This window comes from Oncorhynchus kisutch, linkage group LG8 (assembly GCF_002021735.2).
Source record: "Oncorhynchus kisutch isolate 150728-3 linkage group LG8, Okis_V2, whole genome shotgun sequence".
NCBI lineage: Eukaryota > Metazoa > Chordata > Actinopteri > Salmoniformes > Salmonidae > Oncorhynchus > Oncorhynchus kisutch.
Window position 1 is genome coordinate 8966577 of NC_034181.2, and position 20760 is coordinate 8987336.

General features: G+C 45.6%; 1 protein-coding gene across 1 annotated transcript; it reads right to left on the reverse strand.

Annotated features, from left to right (window-relative positions):
- Positions 1 to 249: 249 nt before the first annotated feature.
- Positions 250 to 4547, reverse strand: ankrd34bb (ankyrin repeat domain 34Bb). Its single transcript, XM_031829490.1, has 5 exons — positions 4252 to 4547; positions 3711 to 3948; positions 3075 to 3475; positions 2642 to 2804; positions 250 to 2565 (listed from the first exon to the last, which is right to left on the reverse strand). Exons 1-5 carry the CDS (start codon positions 4452 to 4454, stop codon positions 1801 to 1803), a joined length of 1770 nt encoding a protein of 589 aa, XP_031685350.1. The 5' UTR covers positions 4455 to 4547; the 3' UTR covers positions 250 to 1800.
- Between the last annotated feature and the right edge of the window lie 16213 nt (positions 4548 to 20760).

Below are 20760 nucleotides of genomic sequence, written 5' to 3' on the forward strand. Positions count from 1 at the left end.
CTGCAGAGAGACCAGAGAGCCATGGGGAGAGCCATGGGGAGAGCCATGGGGAGAGCCATGGGGAGAGCCATGGGGAGAGCCATGGGGAGAGCCATGGGGAGAGCCATGGGGAGAGCCATGGGGAGAGCCATGGGGGGAGCCATGGGGAGAGCCATGGGGAGAGCCATGGGGAGAGCCATGGGGAGAGCCATGGGGAGAGACCAGAGAGCCATGGGGAGAGACCAGAGAGCCATGGGGAGAGCCATGGGGAGAGCCATGGGGAGAGCCATGGGAGCCATGGGGAAATTCTTTATGAGACGTCATGGAAATAAAAGTGATGACAACATGTTGTTTTAAACACTATTTAATAAGACGATGGAGAACAAAGCTACGGGATGAAAAATAGAGTTTTGGCGTAGGCACAGCCGACTGGCGCAAGCTAACGCTACCAGGCAAAGAGAATCTATGTAATATCGGCCCAAAATAATATTGCGATTGTAACTATAGATTTTTTTTTTTAAGCATTTCTGTCTGTTGTGCCATGCAATTTCTGCATCTCAGGCTTCAAACGGAGAGCGATCGATTAATTTATCAAAGAAGAGCTCAGCCCTGTTTCCTGGCGTGTTCTCAATGGTTCTGATGCGCCAATCGTTATTCCCTCATGAGCTTGATGGAATGACAAGTCTGGTTGGCAAAATAAGTGTAATTAAGCACATTGAAAAAGCTGGGATGAGCAATAAGTCTTCTGGTAGTTATTTGTTAACGATGTCATGGTCACACAGCAGCACAATGTCATCGTGACACAGCAGCACTACATCATGGTCACACAGCAGCACAATGTCATCGTGACACAGCAGCACTACATCATGGTCACACAGCAGCATGATGTCATGGTCACACAGCAGCATGATGTCATGGTCACACAGCAGCAACAATGTCATGGTCACCCAGCAGCACAATGTCATGGTCACACAGCAGCACAATGTCATGGTCACACAGCAGCACGACGTTATGGTCACACAGCAGCATGACATCATGTTCACCCAGCAGCACGACGTCATGGTCACACAGCAGCACAATGTCATCGTCACACAGCAGCACTACATCATGGTCACACAGCAGCATGATGTCATGGTCACACAGCAGCAACAATGTCATGGTCACCCAGCAGCACTACATCATGGTCACACAGCAGCACGACGCCATGGTCACACAGCAGCACGACATCATGGTCACACAGCAGCACGACGCCATGGTCACACAGCAGCACGACATCATGGTCACACAGCAGCACGACATCATGGTCACACAGCAGCACGACGTCATGGTCACACAGCAGCAACAATGCCATGGTCACACAGCAGCAACAATGCCATGGTCACACAGCAGCAACAATGCCATGTTCACACAGCAGCAACAATGCCATGGTCACACAGCAGCAACAATGCCATGGTCACACAGCAGCAACAATGCCATGGTCACACAGCAGCAACAATGCCATGGTCACACAGCAGCAACAATGCCATGGTCACACAGCAGCAACAATGCCATGGTTACACAGCAGCAACAATGCCATGGTCACACAGCAGCAACAATGCCATGGTCACACAGCAGCAACAATGCTTGACATAGGAAACGATCACAGTCAGCCAAGCACACAGTAGCCAGACACAAAGAAAATGCAACCTTTTTTTGTTCCCAGAACTGTTTGTGCTGTTTTGCCAAGGAGTAACAGGGACAAGACGGCACAAACAGATCTGGGATCAGTCTAGCATCGTTCGTCTTATTGGCCGAAAGAGCTCCTGGAGGTTGAACAGCTGTTTAATCTGCTCTGTCTGCATGGATTATCTCCTGGAGGTTGAACAGCTGTTTAATCTGCTCTGTCTGCATGGAGTGTCTCCTCAGCAGTGTCTGCTTTGACTTCAGATCTCTGGGGGTGGCAGGAGCACAGGGGACAAGAGGCTTTGATCCCAGCCCTGCAACACCCCCGTTCAGATTCAGTGCCTTGGTGCTTCCACTCAGGCTGGGGCAGGTTGAGGTGGGGCTGACCCCGATGTCGGGTATGGGTGCGTGGGGGTTGAGAGGGGGCAGGTACCCCGGACGGGTGTGGGAGATGTGATCCAGGAGCAGGGCCCCCGAGCCTCTCCTCTCCAGGTTTGCAGGACCTCTTCTCTGGGCAGCACTCTCCAGGGACTCCCGGGAGCCCGACAGTGTGGAGGATCTACTACTGACCAGTTTACGCTTCTCAGTTCCCCCTACAACACCCCTGGAGGAGTCTCCATTCTCTGGGTGGCTGCTGTGGCTGCCAAACTGGGGAAGCTGGGAGTCAGAGCTGTAATGGTCTATGCCAATGTTGCGGCGGCGAACCACATTCCTCAGGCTGGACACAGCCAGGTTGGGAAGGCAACAGTCTTTGTTTACGGGGAGGACAGGCTCATGGGTGCCACAGGGGTAGCCTCCATAGCTTCCTCCGTCCCCCCGGTGCAGGAGGTTTGGGTGGGAATAAGCTGCAGCACTGTCATAAGACATCTTCCTACTAAGGCCTCCTCTTCCTCCTACCCCGCCACCTCCGTCACTCTCAACCACCTGAAAGAGAAAAAAATATACAAATTAATTATTATACAGGCACATGAGAAGTTATTAATTGTATTATTATCATGACCTGCTCCAGCAGCCCCGTGGCATCCTTGGGGTCGATACTTTGGTGGCGGGCGACGATCGGATGTGCCCCGGACCCCACCCTTCCGGACCCAGAGAGGACCAGGTTGTTGACCCGGAAGGAGAGCTCTTCCTCTGGGGTGATGTCCAGCAGCTCCTCGGTCAGGCTGGAGGAAGAAGAAGAAAACACACATACATATTTGTTTGGAGAGGCTGGACCAATGGGAAGCTACTCGTGTAGTTCCCTGTGAGCAGTTTAGGGGCTAAAGCGCCCTCCTGCTCAAGGGCAGGAGATAGGACACTGGGACACTGATGCCACCAACCCTCCAGTTGCCGATCTACTCCTGACCAGATTTTCTTCCCTGACAGACATAGGATTCAAACCGGTAACCCTCCAGGTGCTGGCGCACTTGTCTAACCTAGTCTAGGCTACCTACCTGGAGGCCTTGTTCTGCTGTAGCCAGGGCTCAGAGTGGAGCCGCTGGGGATGGAACAGCTTCACCACCCCAGGACCGGGGCCTCGAAACAGGTTAGGGTCCCTGGTCGGGGAGCCTGGCTGAGAAGAACCAGAACCAGCAGAACCAGAGATGTTTGTTCCACCACCCTGGTGGTGGTGCTCCCTGAGGCCCAGGAGGGGGCTCCCTGGCTGGGGTGAGGCAGTGGCTGAGGTGCCCTGTGGAGGGGTGCGGAGCTGGATCTCTGAGGGGGACATGAGGCAGGCAGCGGAGCCAGGGGTGAAATGCAGGCGCTCCTCCAGGTCGGGAGGTGGGGGTACGTTCAGGTACTGCTTGGTCATCTGGCGTCCTGACGGCAGCTTGTCCGTGGTGATGATGATGACCTGTAATAAAGGCCATAAGATGTTTGTTTTTTAATCCAAAGCCACTTCTAGTAGAGGGTGCAAATGGGTTGCAAAACTCTGGTTACTTTCCCAAAATTCCCAGGTTTTCCAGAAGTCCTGGTTGGAGGATTGCAGGAATCAGAAGGAGATCAGCAGGAAACCTCAAACCAGGATTTCTGGGGAAGTTACCAGAATTTTGCAACCCTTCCAAGCGGAATCAAACCCAAATCCTTACCTCCTTGCCTTTGGCCTTGCAGGCATCCAGTAGGACTCTCAGGGCCTCGTTGTCCCCTGCGTTGACGGCATAGACCAGTGCTGAGAAGCCAGAGTGGTCGTCCAGGCTGGGGTCAGCTCCACTCCCCAGCAGTAGAGAGAGGACCTCTGCCCCCGCCTGTTCCAAACAGGCATGCATCAGGGCCGTCTTACCGGTCTTGTCCTGGATATTTGGGTCAGCTCCGCTCTCCAGCAGATACCTGTTGATGTAATGTTGATCAATACCTTGCGGAAACACCTGAAGAGGAGGTACAGGGTCTTATGGACACTACGGCAGGCCATTGGTGGCCAAGATTATTCATTAAGGGACGTTTTTGGTGCAGGATTTTGCTCCAGCCATAGCACCTGATTTAACTAATTATCCAATCATAGTCTTCAATACAAACTGTGTTAAGTCAGGTGTGTAACTATTTTGGCTGTTTAACTGTACGTAGTAAAAGCCTGCACTGGCCCATTTGGACACTCCTGCTCTGCTGAGCGGTGTTCCTACTTCGTTAACGTACCGAACCATCTTGTGTTTGGGCACGCTTTGTGCGTCCATGTGGCTCGTCCTGCACGCCACCATCAGGGGCGTCTCGCCGCGCTCGTTGCTCTCGTTGATGTAAGCACCTCCCTCCAGCAGCAGGCGTGTCAGACGCAGTCGGCTCAGGAACACAGCCTTGAGCAGAGAATTCCCGTCCGTACGCACCAACATCGCGTCTTCCATGACAGCAGGGTTAAAGGTGAAAGGTCACGCTAATGCAGGTACCTTTACTGTTTCTTATAGGGTCATCTGTCATTTATGTATATGCAATTTGTTCAAGGCCCTGTGGGAATACAAATGGACAGGTCACTAAATAATCCAGACAACAGTATTTGAGCACAAGATAACCCAGGTCTAAACCTGACGCTGATTTGAAAGAGAGACAGAAGGCCCCAGAGGAGCAGAGTTGCCCAACCTTAGTGCACTTTGATGTATTGATTCTGCCTTGGACAACACAGGATGTATTGATACTGCCTTGGACAACACAGGATGTATTGACACTGCCTTGGACAACACAGGATGTTTTGATACTGCCTTGGACCACTCATGATGTATTGACACTGCCTTGGACAACACAGGATGTATTGACACTGCCTTGGACCACTCATGATGTATTGACACTGCCTTGGACAACACAGGATGTATTGACACTGCCTTGGACCACTCATGATGTATTGACACTGCCTTGGACAACACAGGATGTATTGACACTGCCTTGGACAACACAGGATGTATTGAGACTGCCTTGGACAACACAGGATGTATTGATACTGCCTTGGACAACACAGGATGTATTGACACTGCCTTGGACAACACAGGATGTATTGATACTGCCTTGGACCACTCATGATGTCCTGCTCACCCACAGTCTCTCCTCTTTATTGTCAAAACCTCTGACTAAATTAATGGCTGTGTTTCTAGACACTATTAACCATGAGGTTCTCATCACAAAACTGTTCAAGTTCAATGTTTCCCCCTAAGCCATCAGATGGATGAAGTCATACCTTGAAGGAAAAACCCAGTGTGTCAGAGTGATCAATGAGCCGTCTCCTACTCTCAGCTATGATGTGGGCGTGCCCCAAGGGTCAGTACTGGGGCCCCTCCTGTTCAGCCTGTACATTAATGATCTGCCTTCTGTCTGTACTGGGTCTGAAGTTCAAATGTATGCAGATGATACAGTGATATACGTGCATGCAAAGAGCAAACAACAAGCTGCACAAGAACTCACTACTGTAATGGTCCAGGTTACAAAGTGGCTCAGTGACTGATGTTTGCATCTCAATGTGAAGACAAAAACTGTCTGCATGTTCTTCACAAAGAGGGCAACTGATGCTACTGACTGAGACAGATGTCTGTGTGTCCGAGGAGAAGCTCTAGGTGGTATCTGATGCTACTGACTGAGACAGATGTCTGTGTGTCCGAGGAGAAGCTCCAGGTGGTATCTGATGCTACTGACTGAGGCAGATGTCTGTGTGTCAGGGGAGAAGCTCCAGGTGGTATCTGATGCTACTGACTGAGACATCATGTCTGTGTGTCCGAGGAGAAGCTCCAGGTGGTATTTGATTTCAAGTACCACGGCATTATACTTGATTCCAACCATTTTTTTTAAAAGTAGGTGATAAAGGTAACTCAAATAACCAAATTCAACCTAGCTAATTTCCGATTCATACAGAATGGTTTGACTACAGGGGCAGTGAAACAGTACTTCAATGCTATGAAACTCCCCCACCTAACATACTGCTTGACTAGTTGGGCCCAAGCTTGCTGTACAACATTAAAACCCATTCAGTCTGTCTCCAAACAGGCTCAGAAGGCATGAGTTCCTCCGGAGTTGGGAAAATCTTGTGCAATACACTGACGCATGTCTCATATTCAAGAGCCTATTGGAAATGGCCTGTTTTTTTGTCCTTGGTACCTGGACATGAGGAAGACACTTAACAGACAGACGCAACATGTTATACAACACTGACGACCTCCGCTCGGTTTGAGGGACCGGTGTTTGTGCGTGTGTTTGTGTTTGTGTGTGTGCGTGTGTTTGTGTGTGTGTGTTTGTGCGTGTGTGTGTTTGTGCGTGTTTGTGTGTCTTTGTAATTGTGCGTGTGTTTGTGCATGTGTGTGTGTGCGTGTGTGTGTGTGCGAGTGTGTGTGTGTTTGTGCGTTTGTGTTTGTGTGTTTGTGCGAGTGTGTGTGTGTGTGTGTGTTTGTGTTTGTGCGTGTGTTTGTGTGTGTGTGTGTGTGTGTGTGTTTGTGCGTGTGTGTGTGTGTGTTTGTGCGTGTGTGTGTGTGCGTGTGTGTTTGTGCATGTGTGTGTGTGCGTGTGTGTGTGCGAGTGTGTGTGTGTTTGTGCGTTTGTGTTTGTGTGTTTGTGCGAGTGTGTGTGTGTTTGTGTTTGTGCGTGTGTTTGTGTGTGTGTGTGTGTGTGTTTGTGCGTGTGTGTGTGTGTTTGTGCGTGTGTGTGTGTGTTTGTGCGAGTGGAGAAGGACAGGGAAGGGATGGAAAGAGACGTGAGTAAGTGAAGTCTCTTCACCTTCACCCCCGTCTTCCCCACTCCTCCCACACACACACACACACACACACACACACACATAGTTCCTAGAGTGACTATATGCTCCTAGAGTGACTATATGTTCCTAGAGTGACTATATGTTCCTAGAGTGACTATATGTTCCTAGAGTGACTATATGTTCCTAGAGTGACTATATGACGTTATGCAACACTGAAGCTCCTAGAGTAACTACAGTTGAAGTCGGAAGTTTACTTACACTTAGGTTGGAGTCATTATAACTCATTTTTCAGCCACTCCACAAATTTCTTGTTAATTAACAAACTATAGTTTTGGCAAGTCGGTTAGGACATCTACTTTGTGCATGACACAAGTAATTTTTCCAACAATTGTTTACAGACAGATTATTTCACTTATAATTCACTGTATCACAATTCCAGTGGGTCAGAAGTTTACATACACTACGTTGACTGTGCCTTTAAACAGCTTGGAAAATTCCAGACAATTATGTCATGGCTTTGGAAGCTTCTGATAGGCTAATTGACATCATTTGAGTCAATTGGAGTTGTACCTGTGGATGTATTTCAAGGCCTACCTTCAAATCCAGTGCCTCTTTGCTTGACATCATGGGAAAATCAAAATAAATCAGCCAAGACCTCAGTAAAAAAACTGTAGACCTCCACAAGTCTGGTTCATCCTCGGGAGCAATTTCCAAATGCCTGAACGTACCACGCTCATCTGTGCCACCAATAGTATGCAAGTATAAACACTGTGGGACCACGCAGCCGTCATACTGCTCAGGAAGGAGACACGTTCTGTCTCCTAAAGATGAACGTACTTTGGTGCGAAAAGTGCAAATCAATCCCAGAACAACAGCAAAGGACCTTGAGAAGATGCTGGAGGAAACGGTTACAAAAGTATTTATATCCACAGTAAAACGAGTCCTATATTGACATAACCTGGAAGGCCACTCAGCAAGGAAGAAGCCACTGCTCCAAAACCGCCCTAAAAAAGCCAGACTACGGTTTGCAACTGCACATGGGGACAAAGATCATACTTTTTGGAGAAATGTCCTCTGGTCTGATGAAACAAAAATAGAACTGTTTGGTCATAATGACCATCGTTATGTTTGGAAGAAAAAGGGGGAGGCTTGCAAGCCGAAGAACACCATCCCATCCGTGAAGCACGGGGTGGCAGCATCATGTTGTGGGGGTGCTTTGCTGCAGGAGGGACTGGTGTACTTCACAAAATAGATGGCATCATGAGGAAGGACAATTATGTGGATATATTGAAGCAACATCTCAAGACATCAGTTTAAGTTAAAGTTTTGTCGCAAATGGGTCTTCCAAATGGACAATGACCCCAAGCATACTTCCAAAGTTGTGGCAAAATGGCTTAAGGACAACAAAGTCAAGGTATTGGAGTGGCCATCACAAAGCCCTGACCTCAATCCCATAGAACATTTGTGGACAGAACTGAAAAAGCATGTGTGAGCAAGGAGGCCTACAAACCTGACTCAGTTACACTAGCTCTGTCAGGAGAAATGGGCAATAATTCACCCAACTTATTGTGGGAAGCTTGTGGAAGTCTACCCGAAACATTTGACCCAAGTTAAACAATTTAAAGGCAATGCTACCAAATACTAATTGAGTGTATGTAAACTTCTGACCCACTGGGAATGTGATGAAAGAAATGAAAGCTGAAATAAATCATTCTCTCTACTATTATTCTGACATTTCACATTCTTAAAATAAATTGGTGATCCTAACTGACCTTAGACAGGGAATTTTTACTAGGATTACATGTCAGGAATTGTGAAAAACTGAGTTTAAATGTATTTGTCTAAGGTCTATGTAAACCTACGACAAACAACTGAAAATGACGGTATGCAACACAAACTCATTGTCTGCTTGGCCTTGTGTTTCTGTTGCTACCATAGCAACTGGCTTTTAGAGTGCGAGAGAGAGAATACGTGTGTGTTTGTGTGTGTATTCATCATCGCAGTGTGTGTGCTTGTGTGTGTATTCATCATCGCAGTGTGTGTGTTTGTGTGTGTATTCATCATCGCAGTGTGTGTGTTTGTGTGTGTATTCATCATCGCAGTGTGTGTGTTTGTGTGTGTATTCATCATCGCAGTGTGTGTGTTTGTGTGTGTATTCATCATCGCAGTGTGTGTGTTTGTGTGTGTATTCATCATCGCAGTGTGTGTGTTTGTGTGTGTATTCATCATCGCAGTGTGTGTGTTTGTGTGTGTATTCATCATCGCAGTGTGTGTGTTTGTGTGTGTATTCATCATCGCAGTGTGTGTGTTTGTGTGTGTATTCATCATCGCAGTGTGTGTGTTTGTGTGTGTATTCATCATCGCAGTGTGTGTGTTTGTGTGTGTATTCATCATCGCAGTGTGTGTGTTTGTGTGTGTATTCATCATCGCAGTGTGTGTGTGTTTGTGTGTGTATTCATCATCGCAGTGTGTGTGTTTGATCATTTCAACAGGTAAGATGTAAGTGGATGGAAGGATAAAAAATATGCTCCATTCAGCTGCTTTTTGTATTGAAGTAGAGGGGTTAGTGTCTGCCAACTACCGTAACCGAGTGACTGAGGAAACATGGGAACCAACAGGTAACGAAGTCTGTGACACGAAGCCAACATGTCAGCTCTGAGGACCAAGGATACTATTGTTGTAAGACTTAAAGGGCTATCAAATCAAATCAATTTGTATCTGTCACATGCGCCGAATACAACAGGTGTAGTAGACCTTACAGTGAAATGCTGAATACAACAGGTGTAGTAGACCTTACAGTGGAATGCTGAATACAACAGGTGTAGACCTAACAGTGGAATGCTGAATACAACAGGTGTAGACCTAACAGTGGAATGCTGAATACAACAGGTGTAGACCTAACAGTGGAATGCTGAATACAACAGGTGTAGACCTAACAGTGTAATGCTGAATACAACAGGTGTAGACCTAACAGTGGAATGCTGAATACAACAGGTGTAGACCTAACAGTGGAATGCTGAATACAACAGGTGTAGACCTAACAGTGGAATGCTGAATACAACAGGTGTAGTAGATCTCACAGTGAAATGCTGAATACAACAGGTGTAGTAGACCTCACAGTGGAATGCTGAATACAACAGGTGTAGACCTAACAGTGGAATGCTGAATACAACAGGTGTAGACCTAACAGTGGAATGCTGAATACAACAGGTGTAGACCTAACAGTGGAATGCTGAATACAACAGGTGTAGACCTAACAGTGAAATGCTGAATACAACAGGTGTAGTAGACCTCACAGTGAAATGCTGAATACAACAGGTGTAGACCTTACAGTGGAATGCTGAATACAACAGGTGTAGACCTAACAGTGGAATGCTGAATACAACAGGTGTAGACCTAACAGTGGAATGCTGAATACAACAGGTGTAGACCTAACAGTGGAATGCTGAATACAACAGGTGTAGACCTAACAGTGGAATGCTGAATACAACAGGTGTAGACCTAACAGTGGAATGCTGAATACAACAGGTGTAGACCTAACAGTGGAATGCTGAATACAACAGGTGTAGACCTAACAGTGGAATGCTGAATACAACAGGTGTAGACCTAACAGTGGAATGCTGAATACAACAGGTGTAGACCTAACAGTGGAATGCTGAATACAACAGGTGTAGACCTAACAGTGTAATGCTGAATACAACAGGTGTAGACCTAACAGTGTAATGCTGAATACAACAGGTGTAGACCTAACAGTGGAATGCTGAATACAACAGGTGTAGACCTAACAGTGGAATGCTGAATACAACAGGTGTAGTAGACCTTACAGGGAAATGCTGAATACAACAGGTGTAGTAGACCTTACAGGGAAATGCTGAATACAACAGGTGTAGTAGACCTTACAGTGGAATGCTGAATACAACAGGTGTAGTAGACCTAACAGTGGAATGCTGAATACAACAGGTGTAGTAGACCTTACAGTGGAATGCTGAATACAACAGGTGTAGTAGACCTTACAGTGGAATGCTGAATACAACAGGTGTAGACCTAACAGTAAAATGCTTATTTACAAGCCCTTAAACCAACAATGCTTTAAGAAGTTTTAAGAAAAAATAAATAATAATAATAATAATGAAAGAGCAGCAGTAAAATAACAATAGCGAGACTATATACAGGGGGGGTATCGGTACAGAGTCAATGTGGAGGCTATATACAGGGGGGGTATCGGTACAGAGTCAATGTGGAGGCTATATACAGGGGGGGTATCGGTACAGAGTCAATGTGGAGGCTATATACAGGGGGGGTATCGGTACAGAGTCAATGTGTGGGGGCACCGGTTAGTCGATGTAATTGAGGTAATATATACATGTAGGTAGAGTTATTAAAGTGACTATGCATAGATAATAAACAGAGTAACAGCAGCGTAAAAGAGGGGTCTGGGTAGCCCTTTGATTAGCTGTTCAGGAGTCTTATGGCTTAGGGGGTAGAAGCTGTTAAGAAGCCTCTTGGACCTGGACTCTGGTACCGCTTGCTGTCCGGTAGCAGAGAGAACAGTCTTTGACTAGGGTGGCTGGAGTCTTTGACAATTTTTAGGGCCTTCCTCTGACACTGTCTGGTATCGAGGTCCTGGATTGCAGGAAGCTTGTACTGGGCTGTACGCACTACCCTCTGAGATGCCTAGCAGTCGGAGGCCGAGCAGTTGCCATACCAGGCATTGATGCAACCAGGCTCTCTATGGTGAAGCTGTAGAACCTTTTGAGGATCTGAGGCCCCATGACAAATCTCAGTCTCCTGAGGGGGTATAGGCGTTGTTGTACCCTCTTCCTGACTGTCTTGGTGTGTTTGGACCATTCTAGTTTGTTGTTGATTTGGACACCAAGGAACATGAAGCTCTCAACCTGCTCCACTACAGCCCTGTCCATGAGAACGGGGGCGTGCTCGGTCCTCCTTTTCCTGTAGTCTATAATCATCTCCTTTGTCTTGATCACATTGAGGGAGAGGTTGCTGTCCTGGCACCACACGGCCAGATCTTTGACCTCCTCCCTCCTTCCTTCCTTTCATTTCATGCAATGTCAGGTGATTTGAGAAACCGATTTAGGCCAATAATTATTCTGTATCATAAACTGGGTAGTTTGGGTCCTAGATGCTGGCTGATTGGCTGAAACAGCATTCCAGCCATCAGTACAGTATATCTGACAATATACCCCAGGTATGACACAATGCAATGTGTAAATATTATTGTGCTGAAAAACTCTCCGTTGTATCACAACTGTTTTGCCAAATGCGTTCTACATCTGTTGTACAACTTGAATGTGTGTATTTGGCCAGAGTGTGTTGCTGCATGTGTTTGCAGACAGCAGGAAGTGTGAGCTCTACAGTCAGGATCCATACCAAATGGCACCCTATTCTCATGGTGCACTACTTTAGACCAGAGCCCTATCTAGGGAATATGGTGCCATAGGCCTCTGGTCTAAAGTAGTGCACTATGTAGGTAATATGGTGCCATAGGCCTCTGGTCTAAAGTAGTGCACTATATAGGGAATATGGTGCCATAGGCCTCTGGTCTAAAGTAGTGCACTATATAGGGAATATGGTGCCATAGGCCTCTGGTCTAAAGTAGTGCACTACACTGAGCGTACAAAACATTAGGAACATCTGCTCTTTGCATCACATAGGCTGACCAGGTGAATCCAGCTGAAAGCTACGATCCCTTATGGGTGAATGAGGGTGAATGAGGGTGAATGAGGGTGAATGAGGGTGAATGAGCAAAACAAAATATTTAAGTGCCTTTGAACAGGGTATGGTAGTAGGTGGCAGGCGCACTGTTTTCAGTGTGTCAAGAACTACAATGCTGCAGGGTTTTTCATGCGCAACAGTTTCCTGTGTGTATCAAGAATGGTCCACAACACGAAGGACATCCAGCCAACTTGACCACAACTGTGGGAAGCATTGGAGTCAACATGGACCAGCATTACTGTGGAACGCTTTCGACACCTTGTAGAGTCCATGTCCTGACGAATTGAGGCTGTTCTGAGGGCAAAGGGGGTTGCAAGTCAACGGTAGGAAGGTGTTCCTAATGTTTTGTACGCTCAGTCTATATAGGGAATAGGGTGCGGACGCACTCTGAGAGGCAGCAGGGCTGGTGACGAGGGCTCTCTCTTGTAGGGTGGCATTTAAACCTCTTTAAGCGCTTTGCTTTGAGAGCCGGCCCTGGCCTTCAAACTGCCTGAGTACAGAGAGAATGCATGATGACAGCCAACTCAGTGGCAGCCAGGAGAATACAGGAACCATTTCAAACCGTTTGGGTTGGAGAGTGAGTGGGGAACACATCTCGCCGGCAACAAAAAGAAGAGAGAAGAAGAATAGTCATTCTGTCATTGATGTCAGAAAGACTGTGACGAGCCTGTGAGGTTTTGTTGTTCCGTTTGACAGAGAAACAGAACCTTTGACGACATGGTGCTGAAAACATTTTCATTTTGGAAATTGATTCGAATGATCTGACCTAAATCATCCATTAGGGATTAGAATTTATAAGAAAAGTTAACAAATCTCGTAGAGAAAATGTTATAAAATCAGATGTGTCATGTTATATTTTGAAAAATATTCTCTATCAAAATGACATCAAGTTTCTGAGCAATGCAAGGTCCTTTAAAGTACAATATAATTCATTTCCTTGAAAATGTAGATAAGCTTTTTTCCCCCAATGTTTGCTGTTGATATCAGGATATATTATATATATATTTAGAATCAGTCAAGGAGATGGAAAGTCTGAGCATGTCTGTGCTGTGTGAGTCTGAGTATATCTATGTTTTGTGTGTGTGTGTGTGTGTGTGTCTGAGTATATCTATGTTTTGTGTGTCTGAGCATGTCTGTGTGGTGTGTGTCTATGTTGTGTGTGTGTGTGTCTTGAGTATATCTGTGTTGTGTGTGTGTGTCTGAGCATGTCTGTGCTGTGTGTGTCTATGTTGTGTGTGTGTGTGTGTGTATCTTGAGTATATCTATGTTGTGTGTGTGTGTGTGTGTGTGTGTCTGAGCATGTCTGTGCTGTGTGTTATGTGTATCTGAGATGCGAGGTCAAATCCACCACTTATCATACCCGACTGGATGTGATATTTCAACGTGCAGTTTTCAGAGTGTAAGGCAGGCTGACCTCATTCTACTCAGCCCCCCCCCCCCCCCCCCCCCCACACACACGTGCGTTTCTGCGTCATTACAGCAGGGCAACGGTGTCACAGTCAGACAAATGTGTCTGGTTCTTACTGTATGTATAGACAATACAAATATTACATTTTTTTAAAAGCACTCTGCATGAGTCAACTGAACCCTGGGAGGAGGGGGTCTCCTTTCTAGATGGAGCAGGGTTGAGATGATGTTGTAGGTTACTATACTCTGAGTCAACTGAACCATGACAGGGGGGTCTCCTTTCTAGATGGAGCAGGGTTGAGATGATGTTGTAGGTTACTATACTCTGAGTCAACTGAACCCTGGGAGGGGGGTCTCCTTTCTAGATGGAGCAGGGTTGAGATGATGTTGTAGGTTACTATACTCTGAGTCAACTGAACCCTGGGAGGGGGGTCTCCTTTCTAGATGGAGCAGGGTTGAGATGATGTTGTAGGTTACTATACTCTGAGTCAACTGAACCCTGGGAGGGGGGTCTCCTTTCTAGATGGAGCAGGGTTGAGATGATGTTGTAGGTTACTATACTCTGAGTCAACTGAACCCTGGGAGGGGGGTCTCCTTTCTAGATGGAGCAGGGTTGAGATGATGTTGTAGGTTACTATACTCTGAGTCAACTGAACCCTGGGAGGAGGGGGGTCTCCTTTCTAGATGGAGCAGGGTTGAGATGATGTTGTAGGTTACTATACTCTGAGTCAACTGAACCCTGGGAGGGGGGTCTCCTTTCTAGATGGAGCAGGGTTGAGATGATGTTGTAGGTTACTATACTCTGAGTCAACTGAACCCTGGGAGGGGGGTCTCCTTTCTAGATGGAGCAGGGTTGAGATGATGTTGTAGGTTACTATACTCTGAGTCAACTGAACCCTGGGAGGGGGGGGGGGTCTCCTTTCTAGATGGAGCAGGGTTGAGATGATGTTGTAGGTTACTATACTCTGAGTCAACTGAACCCTGGGAGGAGGGGGTCTCCTTTCTAGATGGAGCAGGGTTGAGATGATGTTGTAGGTTACTATACTCTGAGTCAACTGAACCCTGGGAGGGGGGTCTCCTTTCTAGATGGAGCAGGGTTGAGATGATGTTGTAGGTTACTATACTCTGAGTCAACTGAACCCTGGGAGGGGGGGGGGGTCTCCTTTCTAGATGGAGCAGGGTTGAGATGATGTTGTAGGTTACTATACTCTGAGTCAACTGAACCCTGGGAGGGGGGGGGTCTCCTTTCTAGATGGAGCAGGGTTGAGATGATGTTGTAGGTTACTATACTCTGAGTCAACTGAACCCTGGGGGGGGGGTCTCCTTTCTAGATGGAGCTGGGTTGAGATGATGTTGTAGGTTACTATACTCTGAGTCAACTGAACCCTGGGAGGGGGGGGGTCTCCTTTCTAGATGGAGCAGGGTTGAGATGATGTTGTAGGTTACTATACTCTGAGTCAACTGAACCCTGGGAGGGGGGTCTCCTTTCTAGATGGAGCAGGGTTGAGATGATGTTGTAGGTTACTATACTCTGAGTCAACTGAACCCTGGGAGGGGGGGGGTCTCCTTTCTAGATGGAGCAGGGTTGAGATGATGTTGTAGGTTACTATACTCTGAGTCAACTGAACCCTGGGAGGGGGGTCTCCTTTCTAGATGGAGCAGGGTTGAGATGATGTTGTAGGTTACTATACTCTGAGTCAACTGAACCCTGGGAGGGGGGTCTCCTTTCTAGATGGAGCAGGGTTGAGATGATGTTGTAGGTTACTATACTCTGAGTCAACTGAACCCTGGGAGGGGGGTCTCCTTTCTAGATGGAGCAGGGTTGAGATGATGTTGTAGGTTACTATACTCTGAGTCAACTGAACCATGACAGGGGGGTCTCCTTTCTAGATGGAGCAGGGTTGAGATGACGTTGTAGGTTACTATACTCTGAGTCAACTGAACCCTGGGAGGGGGGTCTCCTTTCTAGATGGAGCAGGGTTGAGATGATGTTGTAGGTTACTATACTCTGAGTCAACTGAACCCTGGGAGGGGGGGGGGGTCTCCTTTCTAGATGGAGCAGGGTTGAGATGATGTTGTAGGTTACTATACTCTGAGTCAACTGAACCCTGGGAGGGGGGTCTCCTTTCTAGATGGAGCAGGGTTGAGATGATGTTGTAGGTTACTATACTCTGAGTCAACTGAACCCTGGGAGGGGGGTCTCCTTTCTAGATGGAGCAGGGTTGAGATGATGTTGTAGGTTACTATACTCTGAGTCAACTGAACCCTGGGAGGGGGGGGGGGGTCTCCTTTCTAGATGGAGCAGGGTTGAGATGATGTTGTAGGTTACTATACTCTGAGTCAACTGAACCCTGGGAGGGGGGTCTCCTTTCTAGATGGAGCAGGGTTGAGATGATGTTGTAGATTACTATACTCTGAGTCAACTGAACCCTGGGAGGGGGGTCTCCTTTCTAGATGGAGCAGGGTTGAGATGATGTTGTAGGTTACTATACTCTGAGTCAACTGAACCCTGGGAGGGGGGTCTCCTTTCTAGATGGAGCAGGGTTGAGATGATGTTGTAGGTTACTATACTCTGAGTCAGATTACTTTTGTAAAGGCTTTTTAATTAGGTGATTAACCATCAATTGAACATTTAGAGATACGTTATACATCATTGAAATATTTGAATTAACTGTTATAGTTTGTTGGTTAAAGTTACTGTGTTAATGTGTGTTAATGTGTGTTACTGTGTTAATGTGTATTACTGTGTTACTGCGTGTTACTGTGTATTACTGTGTGTTAATGTGTTACTGTGTGTTAATGTGTTACTGTGTTAATGTGTGTTAATGTGTTACTGTGTGTTAATGTGTTACTGTGTTAATGTGTTACTGTGTGTTACTGTGTTAATGTGTATTACTGTGTTAATGTGTTACTGTGTTAATGTGTATTACTGTATTACTGTGTGTTACTGTGTTAATGTGTATTACTGTGTTAATGTGTTACTGTGTTTTACTGTGTTAATGTGTATTACTGTGTGAATGTGTGTTACTGTGTTTTACTGTGTTAATGTGTATTACTGTGTGTTACTGTGTGTTAATGTGTTACTGTGTTAATGTGTGTTACTGTGTGTTAATGTGTTACTGTGTGTTAATGTGTTACTGTGTGTTAATGTGTGTTACTGTGTGTTAATGTGTATTACTGTGTTAATGTGTATTACTGTGTGTTAATGTGTTTATGTGTATTACTGTGTTAATGTGTATTACTGTGTTACTGTGTATTAATGTGTATTACTGTGTGTTAATTTGTTACTGTGTGTTAATGTGTATTACTGTAGTACTGTGTTAATGTGTATTACTGTGTGTTAATGTGTATTACTGTATTACTGTATTACTGTGTTAATGTGTGTTACTGTGTTACTGTGTGTTAATGTGTTACTGTGTGTTAATGTGTTACTGTGTATTACTGTGTTAATGTGTTACTGTGTGTTAATGTGTTACTGTGTATTACTGTGTTAATGTGTTACTGTGTTACTGTGTATTACTGTGTTAATGTGTATTACTGTGTTAATGTGTTACTGTGTTAATGTGTATTACTGTGTTACTGTGTATTACTGTGTTAATGTGTATTACTGTGTTAATGTGTTACTGTGTTAATGTGTTACTGTATTACTGTGTTAATGTGTATTACTGTGTTAATGTGTTAATGTGTATTACTGTGTTAATGTGTGTTACTGTGTTAATGTGTGTTAATGTGTTACTGTGTATTACTGTGTTACTGTGTATTACTGTGTTAATGTGTTACTGTGTTAATGTGTTACTGTGTTAATGTGTATTACTGTGTGAATGTTTTACTGTGTTAATGTGTTACTATGTTACTGTGTATTACTGTGTTAATGTGTCAATGTGTGTTACTGTGTTAATGTGTTAATGTGTGTTACTGTGTTACTGTGTGTTAATGTGTTACTGTGTGTTAATTACTGTGTGTTAATGTGTTACTGTGCGTTACTGTGTTAATGTGTGTTACTGTGCTGCTGTGTGTTACTGTGTGTTACTGTGTTACTGTGTTACTGTGTGTGTGTCTCAAATTAACAAATAGGCAACATTGGTTCTTTAATATGCCTCAATGCATCTACTATTAAATCATTTGAATGTTTTTTCTACCCCACAATTCAATTCCCCCTCCTTCAAAAGACTGGAATGGAATTGGCCATAACCCTCTTCGGTATAATTCTGTTTGTTTTGAATACTCACATGTATTCACAGCCTCATCACATGTATTCACAGCATATACATGTATTCACAGCATCACATGTGTTCACAGCATATACATGTATTCACACAGCATCACATGTATTCACAGCATCACATGTATTCACAGCCTCATCACATGTATTCACAGCATATACATGTATTCACAGCATATACATGTATTCACAGCATCACATGTATTCACAGCATCACATGTATTCACAGCATCACATAAGTTGTTTCAATGAAGGGACTCACCATTAGTTGTATGGCCCTGTATCCATAAAATTACATTTGATTCTCTTGCTATACCCCTCAAATCACCTGGGATTCTCTTCGCTGTTGTTATACATCCTGCTTGAACAGTTGACAATGCACCAAAAGATGCCCACCGAGGAACAAAACTACAGAGGAACAAAGAGACAAGGAGAGTGATAGATAGAAGTGTGATCTATGAGTGAGAGAAAGGAGGAGGAATAGAGTGAAAAGGGAGAGGCGGAGAGCAGGTGTGACCATTCTGATGGCTAGCTGGGGAAGAGAAAGATAACCCTGCCACTTTAAAGAGAGAGACAGAGAGAGAGGGAGGGAGGGAGGAGAGAGAGACAGAGGAGAGAGACAGAGAGAGGGAGGAGAGCGACAGAGAGAGAGACAGAGGGAGGGAGGAGAGTGACAGAGGGAGGACAGATAGACAGAGACAGAGGGAGGAGAGAGCAACAGAGGGAGGAGAAAAAGCGAGAGGGAGAGAGAGAGGGTGGAGAGACAGAAAGAGCAACAGAGGGAGGAGACAGAGCAACAGAGAGGGAGGAGAGAATGAGTGTGACAGGGATGGAGAGAATACAGCGAGGAGATTGGAGAGGAGAATGTTGACAGTAGGAGGAGCATTAATAGTGAGGAGACTGAAGAGGAGAATGTTGACAGCAGGAGGAACATTAATAGTGAGGAGACTGAAGAGGAGAATGTTGACAGTAGGAGGAGCATTAATAGTGAGGAGACTGAAGAGGAGAATGTTGACAGCAGGAGGAACATTAATAGTGAGGAGACTGAAGAGGAGAATGTTGACAGCAGGAGTGTTAATAGTGAGGAGACTGAAGAGGAGAATGTTGACAGCAGGAGGAGCATTAATAGTGAGGAGACTGAAGAGGAGAATGTTGACAGCAGGAGGAACATTAATAGTGAGGAGACTGAAGAGGAGAATGTTGACAGCAGGAGGAACATTAATAGTGAGGAGACTGAAGAGGAGAATGTTGACAGCAGGAGGAACATTAATAGTGAGGAGACTGAAGAGGAGAATGTTGACAGCAGGAGTGTTAATAGTGAGGAGACTGAAGAGGAGAATGTTGACAGCAGGAGGAGCATTAATAGTGAGGAGACTGAAGAGGAGAATGTTGACAGCAGGAGGAACATTAATAGTGAGGAGACTGAAGAGGAGAATGTTGACAGCAGGAGGAACATTAATAGTGAGGAGACTGAAGAGGAGAATGTTGACAGTAGGAGGAGCATTAATAGTGAGGAGACTGAAGAGGAGAATGTTGACAGCAGGAGGAACATTAATAGTGAGGAGACTGAAGAGGAGAATGTTGACAGCAGGAGTGTTAATAGTGAGGAGACTGAAGAGGAGAATGTTGACAGCAGGAGGAGCATTAATAGTGAGGAGACTGAAGAGGAGAATGTTGACAGCAGGAGGAACATTAATAGTGAGGAGACTGAAGAGGAGGAGCAGGAGTGTTAATAGTGAGGAGACTGGAGAGGAGGAGCAGGAGTGTTAATAGTGAGGAGACTGGAGAGGAGGAGCAGGAGTGTTAATAGTGAGGAGACTGGAGAGGAGGAGCAGGAGTGTTAATAGTGAGGAGACTGAAGAGGAGGAGCAGGAGTGTTAATAGTGAGGAGACTGAAGAGGAGGAGCAGGAGTGTTAATAGTGAGGAAACTGAAGAGGAGGAGCAGGAGTGTTAATAGTGAGGAGACTGAAGAGGAGGAGCAGGAGTGTTAATAGTGAGGACTGCTGGTCTCTCAGTGAAGAACACAGGACAGCCAATGAGGACCTCTCTGATGGTACAAAACATGGGTCTGAGGTTTAGGTTGTGCACAGGTCAACACTCCCCTTGTCTCTTTGTTGTATTGAAAACTCACACTCTGTATATATGTGTGTATTAGAGAGAGAGACAGAGTGTGTATGTGTGTATTAGAGAGAGAGACAGAGTGTGTATGTGTGTATTAGAGAGAGAGAGAGTGTGTATGTGTATTAGAGAGAGAGAGACAGAGTGTGTATGTGTGTATTAGAGAGAGAGACAGAGTGTGTATGTGTGTATTAGAGAGAGAGACGGAGAGACAGAGTGTGTATGTGTGTATTAGAGAGAGAGAGAGACAGAGTGTGTATGTGTTTATTAGAGAGAGAGATGGAGAGACAGAGTGTATATATGCGTATTAGAGAGACAGTGTGTATGTGTGTATTAGAGAGAGAGACAGTGTGTATGTGTGTATTAGAGAGAGACAGTGTGTATGTGTGTATTAGAGAAAGAGACGGAGAGACAGTGTGTATGTGTGTATTAGAGAGAGAGAGACAGAGTGTGTATGTGTGTATTAGAGAGAGACAGAGTGTGTATGTGTGTATTAGAGAGAGA